Source organism: Metopolophium dirhodum, chromosome 5 (assembly GCF_019925205.1).
Source record: "Metopolophium dirhodum isolate CAU chromosome 5, ASM1992520v1, whole genome shotgun sequence".
Taxonomy (NCBI): Eukaryota; Metazoa; Arthropoda; class Insecta; order Hemiptera; family Aphididae; genus Metopolophium; species Metopolophium dirhodum.
Window position 1 is genome coordinate 16,235,129 of NC_083564.1, and position 14,816 is coordinate 16,249,944.

Genomic DNA, 14,816 nt, shown 5'->3' on the forward strand with positions numbered 1-14,816 from the left:
AATACGCTGTAGTTTTTTTCCGGAATAACTGAATCAGTTTCAAATTCAATACGTAGGTCTACGGTTGACGACTTCACATTGTCGTTTTGACACGATAAATCAACAACGATGATTGGTGAATAGTTTTGAAAAATATGTTTTGACAATAAAGGTTCACTATACTCTTTCTCATAATATGATTTTTGAAAGTCTGCATAGGCCTTATACAGTATACTAGTTATATTATTTTTAAAATCAACACGAAAATCTTCATATGGATACAATTCAGAATTTAAGTGAACCTTAAGATTTTTTAGTTGACAGTGATCAAAGCGTCCAGCGTCTATTTCAATATTTTTTTTTTCGATCTGTTTGTAATCCGAATAACACAAACCTCGGTTTTTCTAACAAGTTGCTGGTCTTTACCGTCCACGAATGTGAGGTATTTCTAGGAAGAATAGGATATTCGCAGAGATCCCAGGTTCTGAACGCACATGATAGTGTTTTACATGAATCTACCACTTTTATCAACCTTAATTTTTCTTTATCACTAACTCTGATAATAGGCATCTTCCACACCACCCTAGTAAGTTCAATTGTAATTTTTCTATTTTTTGAGACTGCTTCGGTTGCGCCCGCGCCAACAACGTGTATCGCATCCAGGTCGGTAGAAAATCAGCTGTTGATTACAATTAAGCAATATTTTTTTATAGTCTTCACAAAATCCGAATAAATGTTTTAGAGGGATACACCCGGTAAATACATTGTTGTTCATAAAGTTTTTATTATCTTCGCCATCCATCGCCGAGTCCCAAGCAGCGTTCCCCAACGTATTCAAATCGTTTGGAGTATACGAACAATATGCTTTCAAGCAAGATGCAACTCCAGGTGTTTTTAATTTTTGAATTTCTATTCCGTTTATTTCATAGCGCATTTTGGAGTATAAAAATGCCAATCCATTATTTGAAAAACGTACATCCCCCACTGCATCGGCCGGTTTATTTACTCTCCCCTCTATATAAATATAGCTTTCACATGGTAGAGTGTATGCATCCATATTTAAAACACTTATCCTAATTTCATCGTTATTTGATAAAGACATATTTGAGTATGGAGTGAACGAATGATAATGCTTTTGTGTTATTTTACACTCATCGACATAGTCGACCCCAACGTCTAAATACGAGTCATCCATAATTATTTTTATACTTGCAACGAACGTAGAAAATTTAAATTATTTTTTGTGAGCTTGATCTTGCCTTTTTTCGGTCTAGATGTTGACTTTTTCACGACAGTCGGTAAACTAACTGGTTTTTTGATTGTAGATCTTTTTATATTAAATTTTAATGCCATTTCCACACGTTATTTGTAATCGAATCGTAATTGGTTCACCGCGCATATTTATTAGACAACCGTTCTGATCTTTTAACACGATGTATACTCTAGATATTGAAGTCGTATTGAGAGCATAAAAAACTAGATGTCTAGGTACTTCGATGATTTTATAACCTGGTGGGACAGTTGGATAAAGTTCATGTATGATCTGGCTCGGTGCTCCATCACAGAATGAACCAGTAATCAAGTTGCACTCTACTTTTATACTATTGATTTTCATTATCTTAACTGTACTTTCAGATTCATGATTAATACCAGAAGTGTATAAATAATTTCTAAAACCCAATAACTTCGCTATACTATTCTCAACTGATGAGTCTATGTCATGACTACGCGAGACTATAAACATTAATGTGGTATTGTTTGCTTTTAATTCAAACCAGTCGATATATTCGGGCATATTTTTTTTTATAACAGTCTCTAAATTTTCAAACTCATACGAGCCTGTGGGTATAATAACTTCCTCTCTTTGTCCAATCATATTACGGAAACCGATAGTACTGCAACCGGGTTCAATGTTCGGTATCGAATAATTTGTCTGTAGACTCAAAAGACATATTTGTGCTGTGCTTTCTACTTCTAGCGGTGGAAAAATGTCGCATGACAATTCACTCGAGTTCCCGTTTAACGTTATCGTATACATGATAAACATTTTAAACATAAGTGTCCACAGTTTGTAGTATTATATTTCTGCTCTCTGCTGTAATTGAAATTCATGTCACATCCGTGAAAATATCGTTGTACTTCTAATGGAGGTGGTAAATTTCCAAAACTGTCATAATATTTAACTTGATTTCCGATTTTTCTATACGCTACCCAGTGAGTACCTGTACCGTTTTCCGTATCCAAGTTAACAACCGCTGATTCTACTCATTTACGACGTACGGGTAACCTATCTTGAGTAAACATACCGATGAAATGAGGTATTTTATTCAAACGTGCAAATTTTATAAGTTCGAAATCGTACAGCGCTCTTCTGGGTAACGTAGTTATTAGTTTTTTTTATTTTTTTTAGTTTTTCTAGTTTTTTTTCGTTTTCAAATCCCCTCCACTTTTATATGGTGCAAGATATAGACTTGGTCCGATTTTATACGAGTTACTTTTATACGGCGCGATGTATAATCCGCCGCCAAAATGAGATTGCGTATTTCTTTTAAATTCATTCGCAACCTTGACAACGTTGGCAACACCGTCACTCAGTGCTTCTAGTGCTGATAAACCGGCGAAAATCTGGATTAACGGCAACACTCCACTCTTTTTTGGTATTGATATAACCCTTGGAACTTTAGTCTTTTTATTTTTGAATGTTTTTCGTGCGACGGTTATACACTTTTTACTTAATTTCATCAGGTTTTTTTCACCGATATTTTTCTTTATCACGTTTTTAGCTGCTTTGATAGCTGCTTTAAACCCACATCCAGGCCCAATTTTACGTTTCACTTTCATGGCGGTAGTCACGCCCCAAGCTACAGCTTTTTCTTTTAAACTCGAATCTTTAGACTTGAACCTATCCCAGGCTCGTTGCTCTAATATATAATCGGCCTCGTTGCGATCTGCGATAGAGTTACTAAGATCGTATGCAATATCGTGTTCTCTACACGCAGTATCTAAAGGATTAACCCCTTTATCTCCGCGAGCTAATCGTTTTTTTCAAATTTGTGCAAGGTCCAGTTAGAAGGTCCAATATTGATAACCTATAAAGAAATATTATTTTTACTATTTCTATTACCACGTTAATATACGTGTATTTACTCTCGCCAGGTACGTGAAGCTCTAATGGTATTTTATTTATAAGCGTGTTTATAAGACCAGCACCTTTATTCTTGGTCTTTCTTCGGGCGAGTGACATCGTGTACTGATTACGCTCTTAGTGTTACAGGGATATTTATTTAAAAAATGAAATTCATTAAACAAGATATACAACTCACAGTTGAAAACGTGGACCCACCTACTTCGTATAAAAATCAAAGACATGGTGTACTTCTACCTAATACGATTAGAGCGCTTATCATGGGTCCTTCAGGCTGTGGGAAAACTAATTTAATATTCACATTATTAACACATATAAATGGTATACGATTTCACAACGTATACATATATCAAAAACATTGGATCCACCAAAGTATAAATTATTGAGTGATATTTTATCAGGTATTAATGGAATACAATTATTCACGTTCTACGAAAACGAACAAGTTATCGAACCTGAAAAAGCTTTACCAAACTCTGTGTTTATTTTCGATGATATTAATACTGAAAACCAAAAGATTGCAAGGACTTACTTTTCCAGAGGCCGCCATAATTTAGTAGATGTTTTCTATTTAGCTCAGAGTTATTCAAAAGTACCTAAACAACTTTTACGTGATAACGCAAATTTTATTGTTTTATTTAAACAAGACGAGACAAACCTAAAGCATGTTTACAGCGAACATTGCTCTGGTGATGTGTCATATCCCGAGTTTAAAAACTTTTGTACTTCATGTTGGTGTAAAGGAGGATTTGAATTTATTGTCATAAACAAAGACAGTGAACGGGACAATGGTCGCTATCGTCACGGATTCGATACGTTCGTTGTTATATAAACTATTGTTTTTTTATAAGACACTTCATTCACAAATATGTCGTCTAAAGGCGAGGTACTCGGAGAATTGATTAAAGCTAAAGAAAATATTAAACGCAAGTATATTGCATTAAAACATGGAAAAGCTGATATTCAATCTTTTGTATCACAAACACTTCAGCCAATAATCGAACCTCTGAACAAATTACAGACTTCCAAAGTTTCCAATGGTTTCCAACGCATCCGACAACCGGTTTACAAATTTTCGTAAATTAGAAGACCAAGATAAAGATAAAGTATATGGCCCAAAAAAAAATTCTGAAGGCATTATCAAATTAGGTACAGAAGTAATACAATTTAAAAACGGTGCAATAATTGTGAGAGAAAACTCTTATCCACTGACACAGGGGTTTGGCGAGTTATTGTGTTCCAGATATCCAATGCAATACACCGCTAATGACTTAAATACGTACCTATAAAGAAATACTGATTCATACTTCAGCACATTTAACACAGGACGGAACAAAAATTAGGAAGGGTGGTACAAAGTATGAGCAAATTATTAGCAAACTATTCACCTCGGGTTCGGGTGTGAAATTACAAGCGCATAATTTAGTATATTGGAATGATCCAAACGAGTTGGTTGATAGGTTACGAATTCTTTTAGCCTCACAAGCTGCCGGTAATACAGGGCTTTCCAACGAAATACTTTCAATTTACGAAGAATTGTATGAAACGGGTTTAATAAAACGAATTCCAAATGTCTAAACGTGATATAGCGAACGAACTACACAAGCCAGCAAGAAAAAATTATACAAGGCGAAGAGTTAATGAGTATGGTAAAAACGATCTATGGCAGGCAGACTTGGTGGAAATGATACCTTATTCTAAAAAGAATAAAGGCTATAAATATTTTCTAACTATCATAGATTGTTACACGAAATACTCTTTCGCTATACCTTTAAAGTCGAAAACGGCTAAAGAAGTTTCAAATGCAATGTCAAAAATACTACTCAAGCGCTCGCCAAAACTATTACAGGTCGATAACGGTAAAGAATTTTACAATGCGACATTCGATGCGTTGATGAAGAAACACAATATACATAAATATTCTACGTATAGTACAACGAAGGCCTGTATCGTTGAACGCCTGAACAAATCAATTAAAGAAAAAATGTATAGGGAGTTCACTGCACGAGGAACACATGAATGGGTTTCTATTTTACAATCTCTGATTAATGAATATAATAATTCAAAACACAGAACAATATCTATGACACCCAGACAGGCTGATAACAATCCTTATTCGGTAAAATTAAAGCAACGTCCGATTCTTAATAGAAAAATTAAATTTAACATTGGTGATAACGTCCGTATCAGTATATATAAAGGGGTATTTACAAAAGGTTATTTGCCGAGCTGGTCCACAGAAATATTTAAAATAACCAAAATAAACAAGACATCCCCCACTACTTATCAACTACAAGATTATACAGGAAACCCAATTTTAGGTTGTTTCTACTCTGAAGAAATTCAAAAGACCAATCTCCCAAACGATTATTTAGTCGAGAAAATTATCCGTAGGAAGGGAAAACAGATGTTCGTAAAATGGCTAGGGTTTGATAATACGCACAATAATTGGATAAATACGAGTGACATTAGAAAATAGCATCAGTTGAGCTCTAGGTATGAACGTGTTGGGATATTCACAGGCTGGTGAAACAAGAAAATTTGTAACAAATCTCGAACCAACCATCAAACCATATTGTATAAGACTAGATAAATTTGGAAATTTACTCGAGGAAAATCATAAGTCTATTCAAACACAAGAAGAACAAGTTGAAACACTTCAATTAACGTGTGATGATATACAAGAGCACCTTATAAAAATCAAAGCATTGTTACAAAATATCAAAGAAAATACAGACAAGTTGAAACAAATTCCTGAAGTACTGTCATGCAAATAATAATTATGTCTACTGCCATCATTGATTTCCATTGCATTCTCGGGAGGGATAATAAATACATGATAAAAGAAATGTCTATAGTAGATGTAGAAACATGGGCCACCCAACATTGGATTTTTAAAAATTCAAAATCAATACAGGATAACAAGAGTCGGAAAACTAACAAGTGGTTGGAGCGTAATTATCACAAACTATCTTTGGAATATGGAGATGTTGAGTATGAAGAACTAGGTAGAGTACTGAATTCGCTAAAGTTCAGTTTCATATACGTTAAAGGCGATCAGAAAAAACAACTTCTTTTAGAGTATACTCCTCACATCAGGATCATCAATATTGACGACATGGGGTGCCCTCCATTAGACCAAATATGTGATGAAGAAACTTTACCATGCTGTATTTTTCATATGGATTTCAATCCTAAACAATGTTCATTTTATAAAGTATTTAGCCTAAGAAAATGGTTTGTAAATAATTTGTAAAAATAAATATCATATTTATTTATTTTTTTATATCAATGAGTTATTTCTTTATACTATCCTATCCTATCCTAACTAGAATCAATTCAATAATAATAATAATAAATATAATATCCACATAATATCTACAGAGATATTTAACAAAATAAAAAAAAATAATAATATCTACAGTGATATTTTACAATATAAAAACAAATCATCTATAATGAATAAAAAAAAAACTATCTGTCTAGCTCGGCTTCCGGAAGTTGTATTAATTCGGCTTCTGCTTGCTCTAGTGTTCTGGTGTCCCTATACAATTCAGAAATATTTAAAGTACAATAAATTAAAATATACAATTATTTCTAACACACTCTATAGAGTAGTGACCGTGAGCCAAGGTATGTATTTGATCCAAAAGTATAACCCTCTTGTCATCGAAACTATTATAAGTTAATTTGGTTGATTTAATAGTCTTCAATCGATGTTTGAACGACCGGATAGAGACATTCTCCGTCATCACATCCAAAGTTGTATCACAAAACAGACAGCGATAATGATCGTTGAATATCATATGGTTTCTGACTACATGCCCGCGGATTCCTTTCGCCCTGATCTTCTCCTTGCCATTGATCTTATATGAATAAGAATTTGCTCTGAGCCCACAAAAATGCGTCATAACCTCTGAATTTGTTTCATCGGAAAACAAACCAGGGATTTTCTTTCGCTCAGCAATGTAACATGGATGATCATGTGGTAAGTGTGATGTATCCATTCGATCGAGTAAATTGGAATTATTCTCCAGGTCTTTGTAAAAATCATCGGTTTGAATATAGTATACCAGTGAATCTAAAATTACAATATAAATGAATATATGAAAATTAGTATAGTTTGAAAACATTTACCTGTATCAGTATACATGAGCTCAATTTTATCCCTATAATGAGCCTGCATAACGTTATAATGATAATCATACATGACGGTCTTAGAAATTTCCAACACTGCAAAACCTGGTCAAAATTAAAAAAATATTAAAATATGTTTGATAATAGTAAATTAGTTATATATATATATATATATATATATATATTTACCTATATATATTGGCTTGTTAAACATGATAATTTTGTTTTCTAATGAGACAGCGTTGAGGGTTTCGTCATACGTAGTACAGTGTTTGAATGTAGTAAGATTTATAAGTTTTTGCAAACGTTTTTCACTACAAACAAGCTCCATCTTAAAACGTTTCCTTAAACATTTCATGGTTTTCCTAAAAACGGCATTGTTTAAGAGTTTGAAGAAATCCTTTTCAAAGTCGTTCCTCGTTTTTTTCCGCATCTCAGTGTTTAATTCTATGTATTTTTTAAGCCAGTACGACTGATTAAACTGCACAACTCTGTGAACCTACAATAAAACAAAATATGCAATAAATAAAATAAATAAAATAAATATGCTACTTTTTCCACAACGAGTCCGTTGGCTATAGCCTGCTGCAGGTTCCAATAATGAATCACATAGTTTTTCTTTGATTCTAAAGTCGCCATAAGTTTATCAACTTTTGAACCAGGTGGAATACTATTTTTCGGTAGGAATTGCAGATCATTATGCTTGTCGTGAAGTTCTTTTGGATATGATATATCGACTTCATACATCCACCCGATTGGTGATCTATCGTTTAAATCATTTAACCCCTCTAGTTTCGGCTCAACCCACTTAAATCCTCCGTATGGCATGAATTGTGACATTGCGTAACCGTACAAGTTGTTACCTGCAATTTAAGTAATATAATAAATTTAATATTAAATTAAATATAACATTATACTCACAATCCTGATAAACAAGCCATGATTTTGGTTGTGTTGGATCATAATCTGGTGTCTTTTCATTATTCGCCTTTGCATATCTCATGCTCGCCTGGGTCAAGCCGCCACGAATTCCTATAATAAAAACAGATATTTTATCACATTATTTTTTATTTTTTTTAATAAATAACCTGACCTCACCTTTCTTGAACATTAACAAAATATCATAATCCGAAATCAGTTCAAGTTGTTGACCCGTGTATTTCAGCATACAGTCAAAACTAAATCCCGGTGCTGTGTAGTAAAATGATGGGTCCAGATGGTAAGTTCTTATACAGAGACCTCGGAAATTTTCAAACACATAAATTAGCAGCAGCACGTCGATTTTTAAATAAAGATCAGAGTATTCCCCGAGTGTTTGACGGTTGAAATGATTCCAAACTGTATTTGCATGCTCAAAATCCTCATGTTTTATATGTGATTCGTCCAATGTACTGTAAAAATATTTTTTCGCCGGTAAACTGGTTTCTTCAAGCTTATCCCAATCATCTGTGTAGTCATACGGGTATACCCCCTTACGAGTAACAAGTGGTAAATCTTGTGTAGAAAAATGTTTTGCACTGTCTCTAAACTTTTCAAATCCTGGTGTAATTAAATTTTTTGAAAGTGTTGATAAACTGGAGGCCATAAATCTTAGTGTGTTGATAAATCTTAATGTGAAGAAGTTGCTAATGTATTTTGAAAACGTAATAAACTTTTCTTCGCTGTTTGGTATTACCGAGATAGAGTTTGTGTCATACCCGAGACGAGTGACAATAAAATGTGCATCGTAATTTGATAAATTATGAAAAAATACTGGTATGAAGTTAGGTGTTTGAAGTTTAAGATTACACGTTGTGAGAATCCGGAGCTTTTTAGGGCTCCGTAAACCACCCACGACAAAAGAGGAGCACTTTTGTCGCGACCTGTGAGCCGCACCGCGTGATGACCCGAGGGCCAAGTCGGTGGAGCTCACAGGCTTTGTACACGCAACGACAACTGAATGCCGAGGATTTAATTAATTTAGGGGAAATGATATCAAAATAATAATAAGAATGACGCGAAGGTTATGAACGAGATATATTGGCACATGGCAATTACAAAATCATATATAATTTGTCGCATGTTTTTCCGGCCCACGGGAGGTGACGCACCATATCACTCATGGTGGGTCCTCGCAGGGTTACCGGGAAAACGTGCTGGTAAAGGGAGAAACAGGGGAAAGTAGGTATATTACGACTTGATGAGCGTGCAGCATGCATGGTCGATGTTGACAGGAGCTGTCGGCCGCCGCCCGGGCCCTCGTGGTGGACTTAGCCCATCATGGTGGATGACTATAGGCGTCGAAAATGTTGATGGCAGTTGGTGTATATTCAAGAAGTCCGTTGGTGGGTCGAAAAGGCCTGTATGCCGCGTGGTTCCTGGGTGGTTGTGTCGATTGTCGAACAGACGGGTAGATGGTCTCGACCGAGCAGGTGTGGAGCCACCAGTACCAGCCAGGTAGAGCGTAGGTGAAAAAATGTATTGAGACGGAGACCCGGCGACGGCGGTGGTCTTATGCCGGCGGCGGAGCTTTTTTGTGTTGAGTGGGGCAGGTCAGTGTCGTCATATTGCGGGAATACATCAGATTTTCGGGGTGTACAGTATTGTTCCGCCGGTGCGGTGCCGCCGGACGCGACGAAAGCGCCGATGGCAACGGCGGCCGTGTGTGGCGACATGTGGACACCGTACACTGCGGGTTTGTGGGGGCCAGGGGACAATTATTACATAATACTGCGGTCACTTCTGCATTAGCGCGCGATAATCATAATAATATATAATTAAGGTGTGCTCATTAGTGGCAATATGGGTACAGGTATGTTGGTGATATAATAATATTAATGCAAAAAATGCTGTGACGTTACAGAACCCCCCCAACAAATTGTTGAAGGTGTCTGCAAGAATACCTGAAAACCATTTGTTGTAGAGTAAGAGAGCAGAATTTTTTGGGAATGACCATAGACTAGCAATTTGAGGGAATATAGCATTTAGTTAGGGACATTATAATAATAATCAAATACATAATAATAAAATTTAATTTGCAACCATAAAAGAATAATAAAGTTGGATTAGGGAGTATGAGTGGTAAGGGTACTAGCATCACAATAATAATAATAAAAAACCTACACATCTGTGCGCACACAGTATAAATTCGAACAAATAAGGTGTCTTTTTTCAGAGTATAATATTGTTTCCAGACTGGTGGGTGATTTGATTTTAATTTAATAAGAATATTTTTTAACCGGGGGTCTTTTTGTTGTTCAGATGAGATATTGTTAAATATTGAAATAATGTCGGGAGGAATAGGTGGAGGGAGTGTATAATGTAGAATGCTGGGGGAGTCTTTGGGGGGTTGATCGTCTCGAGTGGGAAGAATAATAGTATTTAATTTGCGAGCGTCTAAGCACAAACGTAGTGTACCGTCAGCTTTTATTACAGTAACGAGGGGATTATTGTACGGGGAATCCGATCTTTCGATCACCCCCCACTTAATCATCTTGTCAACTTCTTTTTGTACGGCGGGACGACGAGAGAAGGGTACAGGGTATGGTTTAATTTTATAAGGATCATGAGGTTTGATATTAAATTTATAAGAGAAGAAAGTGTGAAGGCCGGGTTTGTCTTTAAAAATGTGATCATACTTTTGAAGGAGAGAGGTCATTAATTGGTGTTGAGAATCATTAAGGGGAATGTCATTAAGGGCAATATTTTTTTCTGTTTCGAATGGGTAGGTTTGATTTATTAAGTGGGAGGGACTTTCGTACATGGTGAAAGGATCATTAGTAACAATAATATTTTTTAACGAATTAACCAAGCTATTTGGATCATTATCTTGAATTAATTTGAAGGGGATGTTATCTTTGATAGAGGGGAAGGAGATTTCCTTGCTATTGTAGTCTATGGTCACCCCGTTTTCAAGTAGCCAGTCGGTGCCTAGAATTAAGGGTGTGGACAATTGGGGAACAACTAGAAATATACCGTGTGTTTTGTAATTTTGAACATAAAAATTTAAATAGATTTGGGATTTGATTTTAATTGTTTTATGACTGAGTGCTGTGGTCAAGAGAATGCCTGTGAGGGGAAAGAGGGGAATTGTGTTTGGGTCAGAATTTTGATTTAATATTTTAAAAAGGTCTTCAGAGATAGCAGAGACAGTTGCGCCAGAATCTAAGAGAGCATTGTGAGATTTATTAAAGAGGAGGATGGGAATTTCGGGACGGTAATTTGGAGGAGGTGTTTGTTCGAAATCGGGGGGAGAAGCTAATGGGTGGGTGAGTATCAACATATTATGAGGATTGACATTAGAGGGGGACACAGTGCACATCCTCGCGGGCATGGTCCGACCTAGTTTTCCGGAGGAGGGGTAGTGGTAGGGGGAGTTGGGGCGGATTGATTATGAGAATTATATTGGGGGCGTTGATAGTTATTTTGACGAGGGGGATACCTATTTTGTTGATTGGGGCCAGGAGAATTGTTAAATGAATTTCGATTTTGATTATTTTGATTTTGATAAGAGGGGGTATTTTGATTATTTTGAGTGTTTGGAGGGGAATGAGCTTGCTGAATGTGGGAGAGTTGTTGAACGAGTTCATTAGTGGTGGTGATACGGAGACCTCTGAGGGCAATGGAAATGTTAAAGGTGAAGTGGGAAGTGATCTGGTCAACCATTTCGGCCTGATCGATAGATGGTTGCAAGAACCGGGCCTTGCTGATCCAATCCATCGCATGCCTCTGCAGAGATGATGAGTCTCTGTGGAAGTAGGGGCGATAGAGTTCGTTGCGGATAGCGCGCTGTTGATTGGGTGACCAGAACTGATTACGGAACAATATTAAGAAATCTTGATAATTTGTTGGGGGGGGGGAGTAGAGTGGTATACCAGAGACGGGCACCCTCGACGAATTTAGACTTTATATAATTAATTTTGACATTATCTGGGACTGGGGGCTGGGTAAGAAAATATTGTTCGGCCTGTTCAATGAATTCCTCAGGGTGAACTGGAATAAGTTGGCCATCATAGGGGGGAAGCTTTGCAGAATCGAGGCTAATGCCAGTGCTGTTGGAAAGGGTGGTACTATTTATTGTGGATGTGGTTTGACTAGGGAATGATATGTTATAATTAGGGGCGGAAAAACTAGAAGTATTGGAGGGGATAGTGGATTGTGTTGGAATAGGATGAGCAACAGTAGTGGAGGTTAAGATGCTGCTAAAGGAAACTTGAGGCATTGATTGAGAACAGGTGGGGACTATTAGGGGGGAAACTAGAGGGACAGAATTTTGAAATTTATTTTCCAAAGCAGCTAGCCTGGCACTTTGACCTTCGACAAGGCTGATCCTATCTCCGAGGGCTCTGATGGTGTCCTAACCTATGTTAATGCGGAGGAAGATCTTAAACCTCTAGCCAACAAACTAGTGGTGTGTAGTTGTATGGTATAGCACATTTTTCTATCAGGTATGCAGGATGTGTTTGGATCCATGTTTTTCAAATAAATCTCTAATTCATGTGAACCACTATTTTTGGATATGTACATTGCACGTCCTAGGAAAATAGAAATATTGTATGTCTGTAGCAAAACTTCAGGTCGTATTATACAGATCTTCATCTCGAGTACTTCCCGTATGATATGTCTCATATGAAATAAATACGAAACATTTCCGATACTTAGCTTAATACAAACGTAATCAAGTTGATATATAATATATACCTGAATATTATAAATATGTAAATACGTAAGGGGAGAAAAAAAAGCGAGGTAAATAGTTATAAATAAGCGTTTATAAGTATCTGTATAAACATCGTTTACTTATCTAAAATTCACTTATCGTGTTAAATATTTGAGGCGTTAATAATTCTATTTCTGCTGCAAGTGTACAGGTATAAAACCGTGCATTTTTTTAACTCATTCGTTCCTACCCATATCTGCAAGCGACGCCCACAAGCTTCGCATTTTTTAAATTCTTTCTTTATTATACCTAGCATACCTGCAGACCTGCAGCGAGATGTTATTCGAATTTGATTGAATATAATATTTTTGTATATATGTATGTATGTATGTATGTATGTGTGTGTATGAGCGTTCATATGTAATTGAATGAATAAAGGACTGGGCGGCTTGTTTGTATACTATATGGAATACTGGAATCGTGTGTGTGTGTGTGTGATGTGATATGAAAGTATGTATCTATGCATGCACGCGTGTATGTATGATAAGGTATATAATATATATGTTGAGCTTGTGTGTGTTGTAAATATTATTATATAAGTTCAGAATGAAAACTGATGAGTACTGTATGGTGTTTAATAGTAAATTATGGTTTGTATGTGTATGGTTATATCATATGTATATGATGCGTTTTATTGATATGTAAGTAATAAGTATATAAATTCTATAATAATATGTTCAGGGGTTTGTGATAATGATGTGTGTATAATTGTTTAGATATATGTAAGTACCTATGTATATTATATGTAGACTATATTATAATATATTTGAATGTGTGTTTGTTTGAGATGTATAACGTGTATATATGTATGTATGTATATATATGTATGTATGTATGTGTATGTGTGTTTATACGTAAGTGCGTATGTAAGTAGGTATTTATCGATGTGATAACTGATAACATAGATATGATAACGCGGTGGCGGGCTCGCACGCGTTCGCGGCTGCCCTTTGTAAGGTATAGTGGTTGTGGTGGTGGGGGGAAATTATACATCTCGTACGTATGTGAACGACTGTCGTAAACACCAGTTAAATGAGATAGAATATACCTTGATAACATAAGCGAGTAAGTTGCGCAGTGGTGTGGTTGTCGTATGGGAAGCGACCGGTTCGAGATTGAATCCCGGTTTGGCAAAAAAATTTTTAAATTATATTTCCGCGGCTAATTGATAGGGAAGAGTGGCGGGGGGAATATCGTACAAGTGCGTGATTGATGGTGGGAGTTATATGAAGAGCGGGGTAGCTGGGGGGGAATGTCGTGTACGTATGTGATAGATCTGCTCAACCCATGGGTTGTGCAGAGGTGTATAGTAGATGTATGCGGGTTGTGCAACGGGCTTCACGGGTTGTGCCATCAGGTATAGGGTTGTGCCAGCAGGTTGTGGTTCCAGAAATCTCTTTTTTATCCTTCTAATGGCAGTTGAAAATTATTAAAAATACAGTTGCAATTTTTTATTTAAAGTTTAAATTTTGAAAAAATACGTAAAAATAACAAGAACGTTTAAACTAAATAATTTTGAGCTAGAAATTTATAAACATTTTTAAAACTAAGATTTGAAAATGTAGTACAAGATTTAGGTACTCGTAAGTTTATCTATTTTTATCGAAAAAAAATGTCTACCGGAAATTCAAATTAAATTTTTATGAGCATATAAATTTAAAATTTTTACAAAATTGGATGTGCATTCGATTTCTCAAGTGACGATTTTCTGATATTGTTTTTATTTAAAAACGAATAACTGTTGGTAGATACATACAATTTTAACTTATATAACTGAATGTTTATAATAGCAGTTTTTATACACCATAACATTTTCAAAATATTTTAAATCGTTTTGACTCGTTCGTCAACAACATT

General features: G+C 35.8%; 2 protein-coding genes across 2 annotated transcripts; both read right to left on the bottom strand.

Annotated features, from left to right (window-relative positions):
• Nucleotides 1–586: 586 nt before the first annotated feature.
• On the bottom strand, nt 587–1,174 carry LOC132945558 (uncharacterized). Its single transcript, XM_061015332.1, has one exon. The coding sequence runs from the start codon at nt 1,172–1,174 to the stop codon at nt 587–589; it is 588 nt and encodes a 195-aa protein (XP_060871315.1).
• A 5,424-nt stretch (nt 1,175–6,598) lies between these two features.
• LOC132945560 (uncharacterized) lies at nt 6,599–8,846 on the bottom strand. The gene is made up of 7 exons (XM_061015333.1): nt 8,360–8,846; nt 8,183–8,293; nt 7,814–8,124; nt 7,451–7,760; nt 7,262–7,366; nt 6,731–7,205; nt 6,599–6,668 (listed from the first exon to the last, which is right to left on the bottom strand). Exons 1-7 carry the CDS (start codon nt 8,844–8,846, stop codon nt 6,599–6,601), a joined length of 1,869 nt encoding a protein of 622 aa, XP_060871316.1.
• Between the last annotated feature and the right edge of the window lie 5,970 nt (nt 8,847–14,816).

Excerpts from the sequence above, each read along its gene's own strand:
- LOC132945560 (XM_061015333.1), bottom strand. The coding sequence starts at position 8,846 with ATGGCCTCCAGTTTATCAACACTTTCAAAAAATTTAATTACACCAGGA. Across the intron at positions 8,294-8,359 it reads TTTGTTAATGTTCAAGAAAG|GAATTCGTGGCGGCTTGACC; the intron begins GTGAGGTCAGGT and ends TTTTTATTATAG. Across the intron at positions 7,206-7,261 it reads GCTCATGTATACTGATACAG|ATTCACTGGTATACTATATT; the intron begins GTAAATGTTTTC and ends TTGTAATTTTAG.
- LOC132945558 (XM_061015332.1), bottom strand. The coding sequence starts at position 1,174 with ATGGATGACTCGTATTTAGACGTTGGGGTCGACTATGTCGATGAGTGT.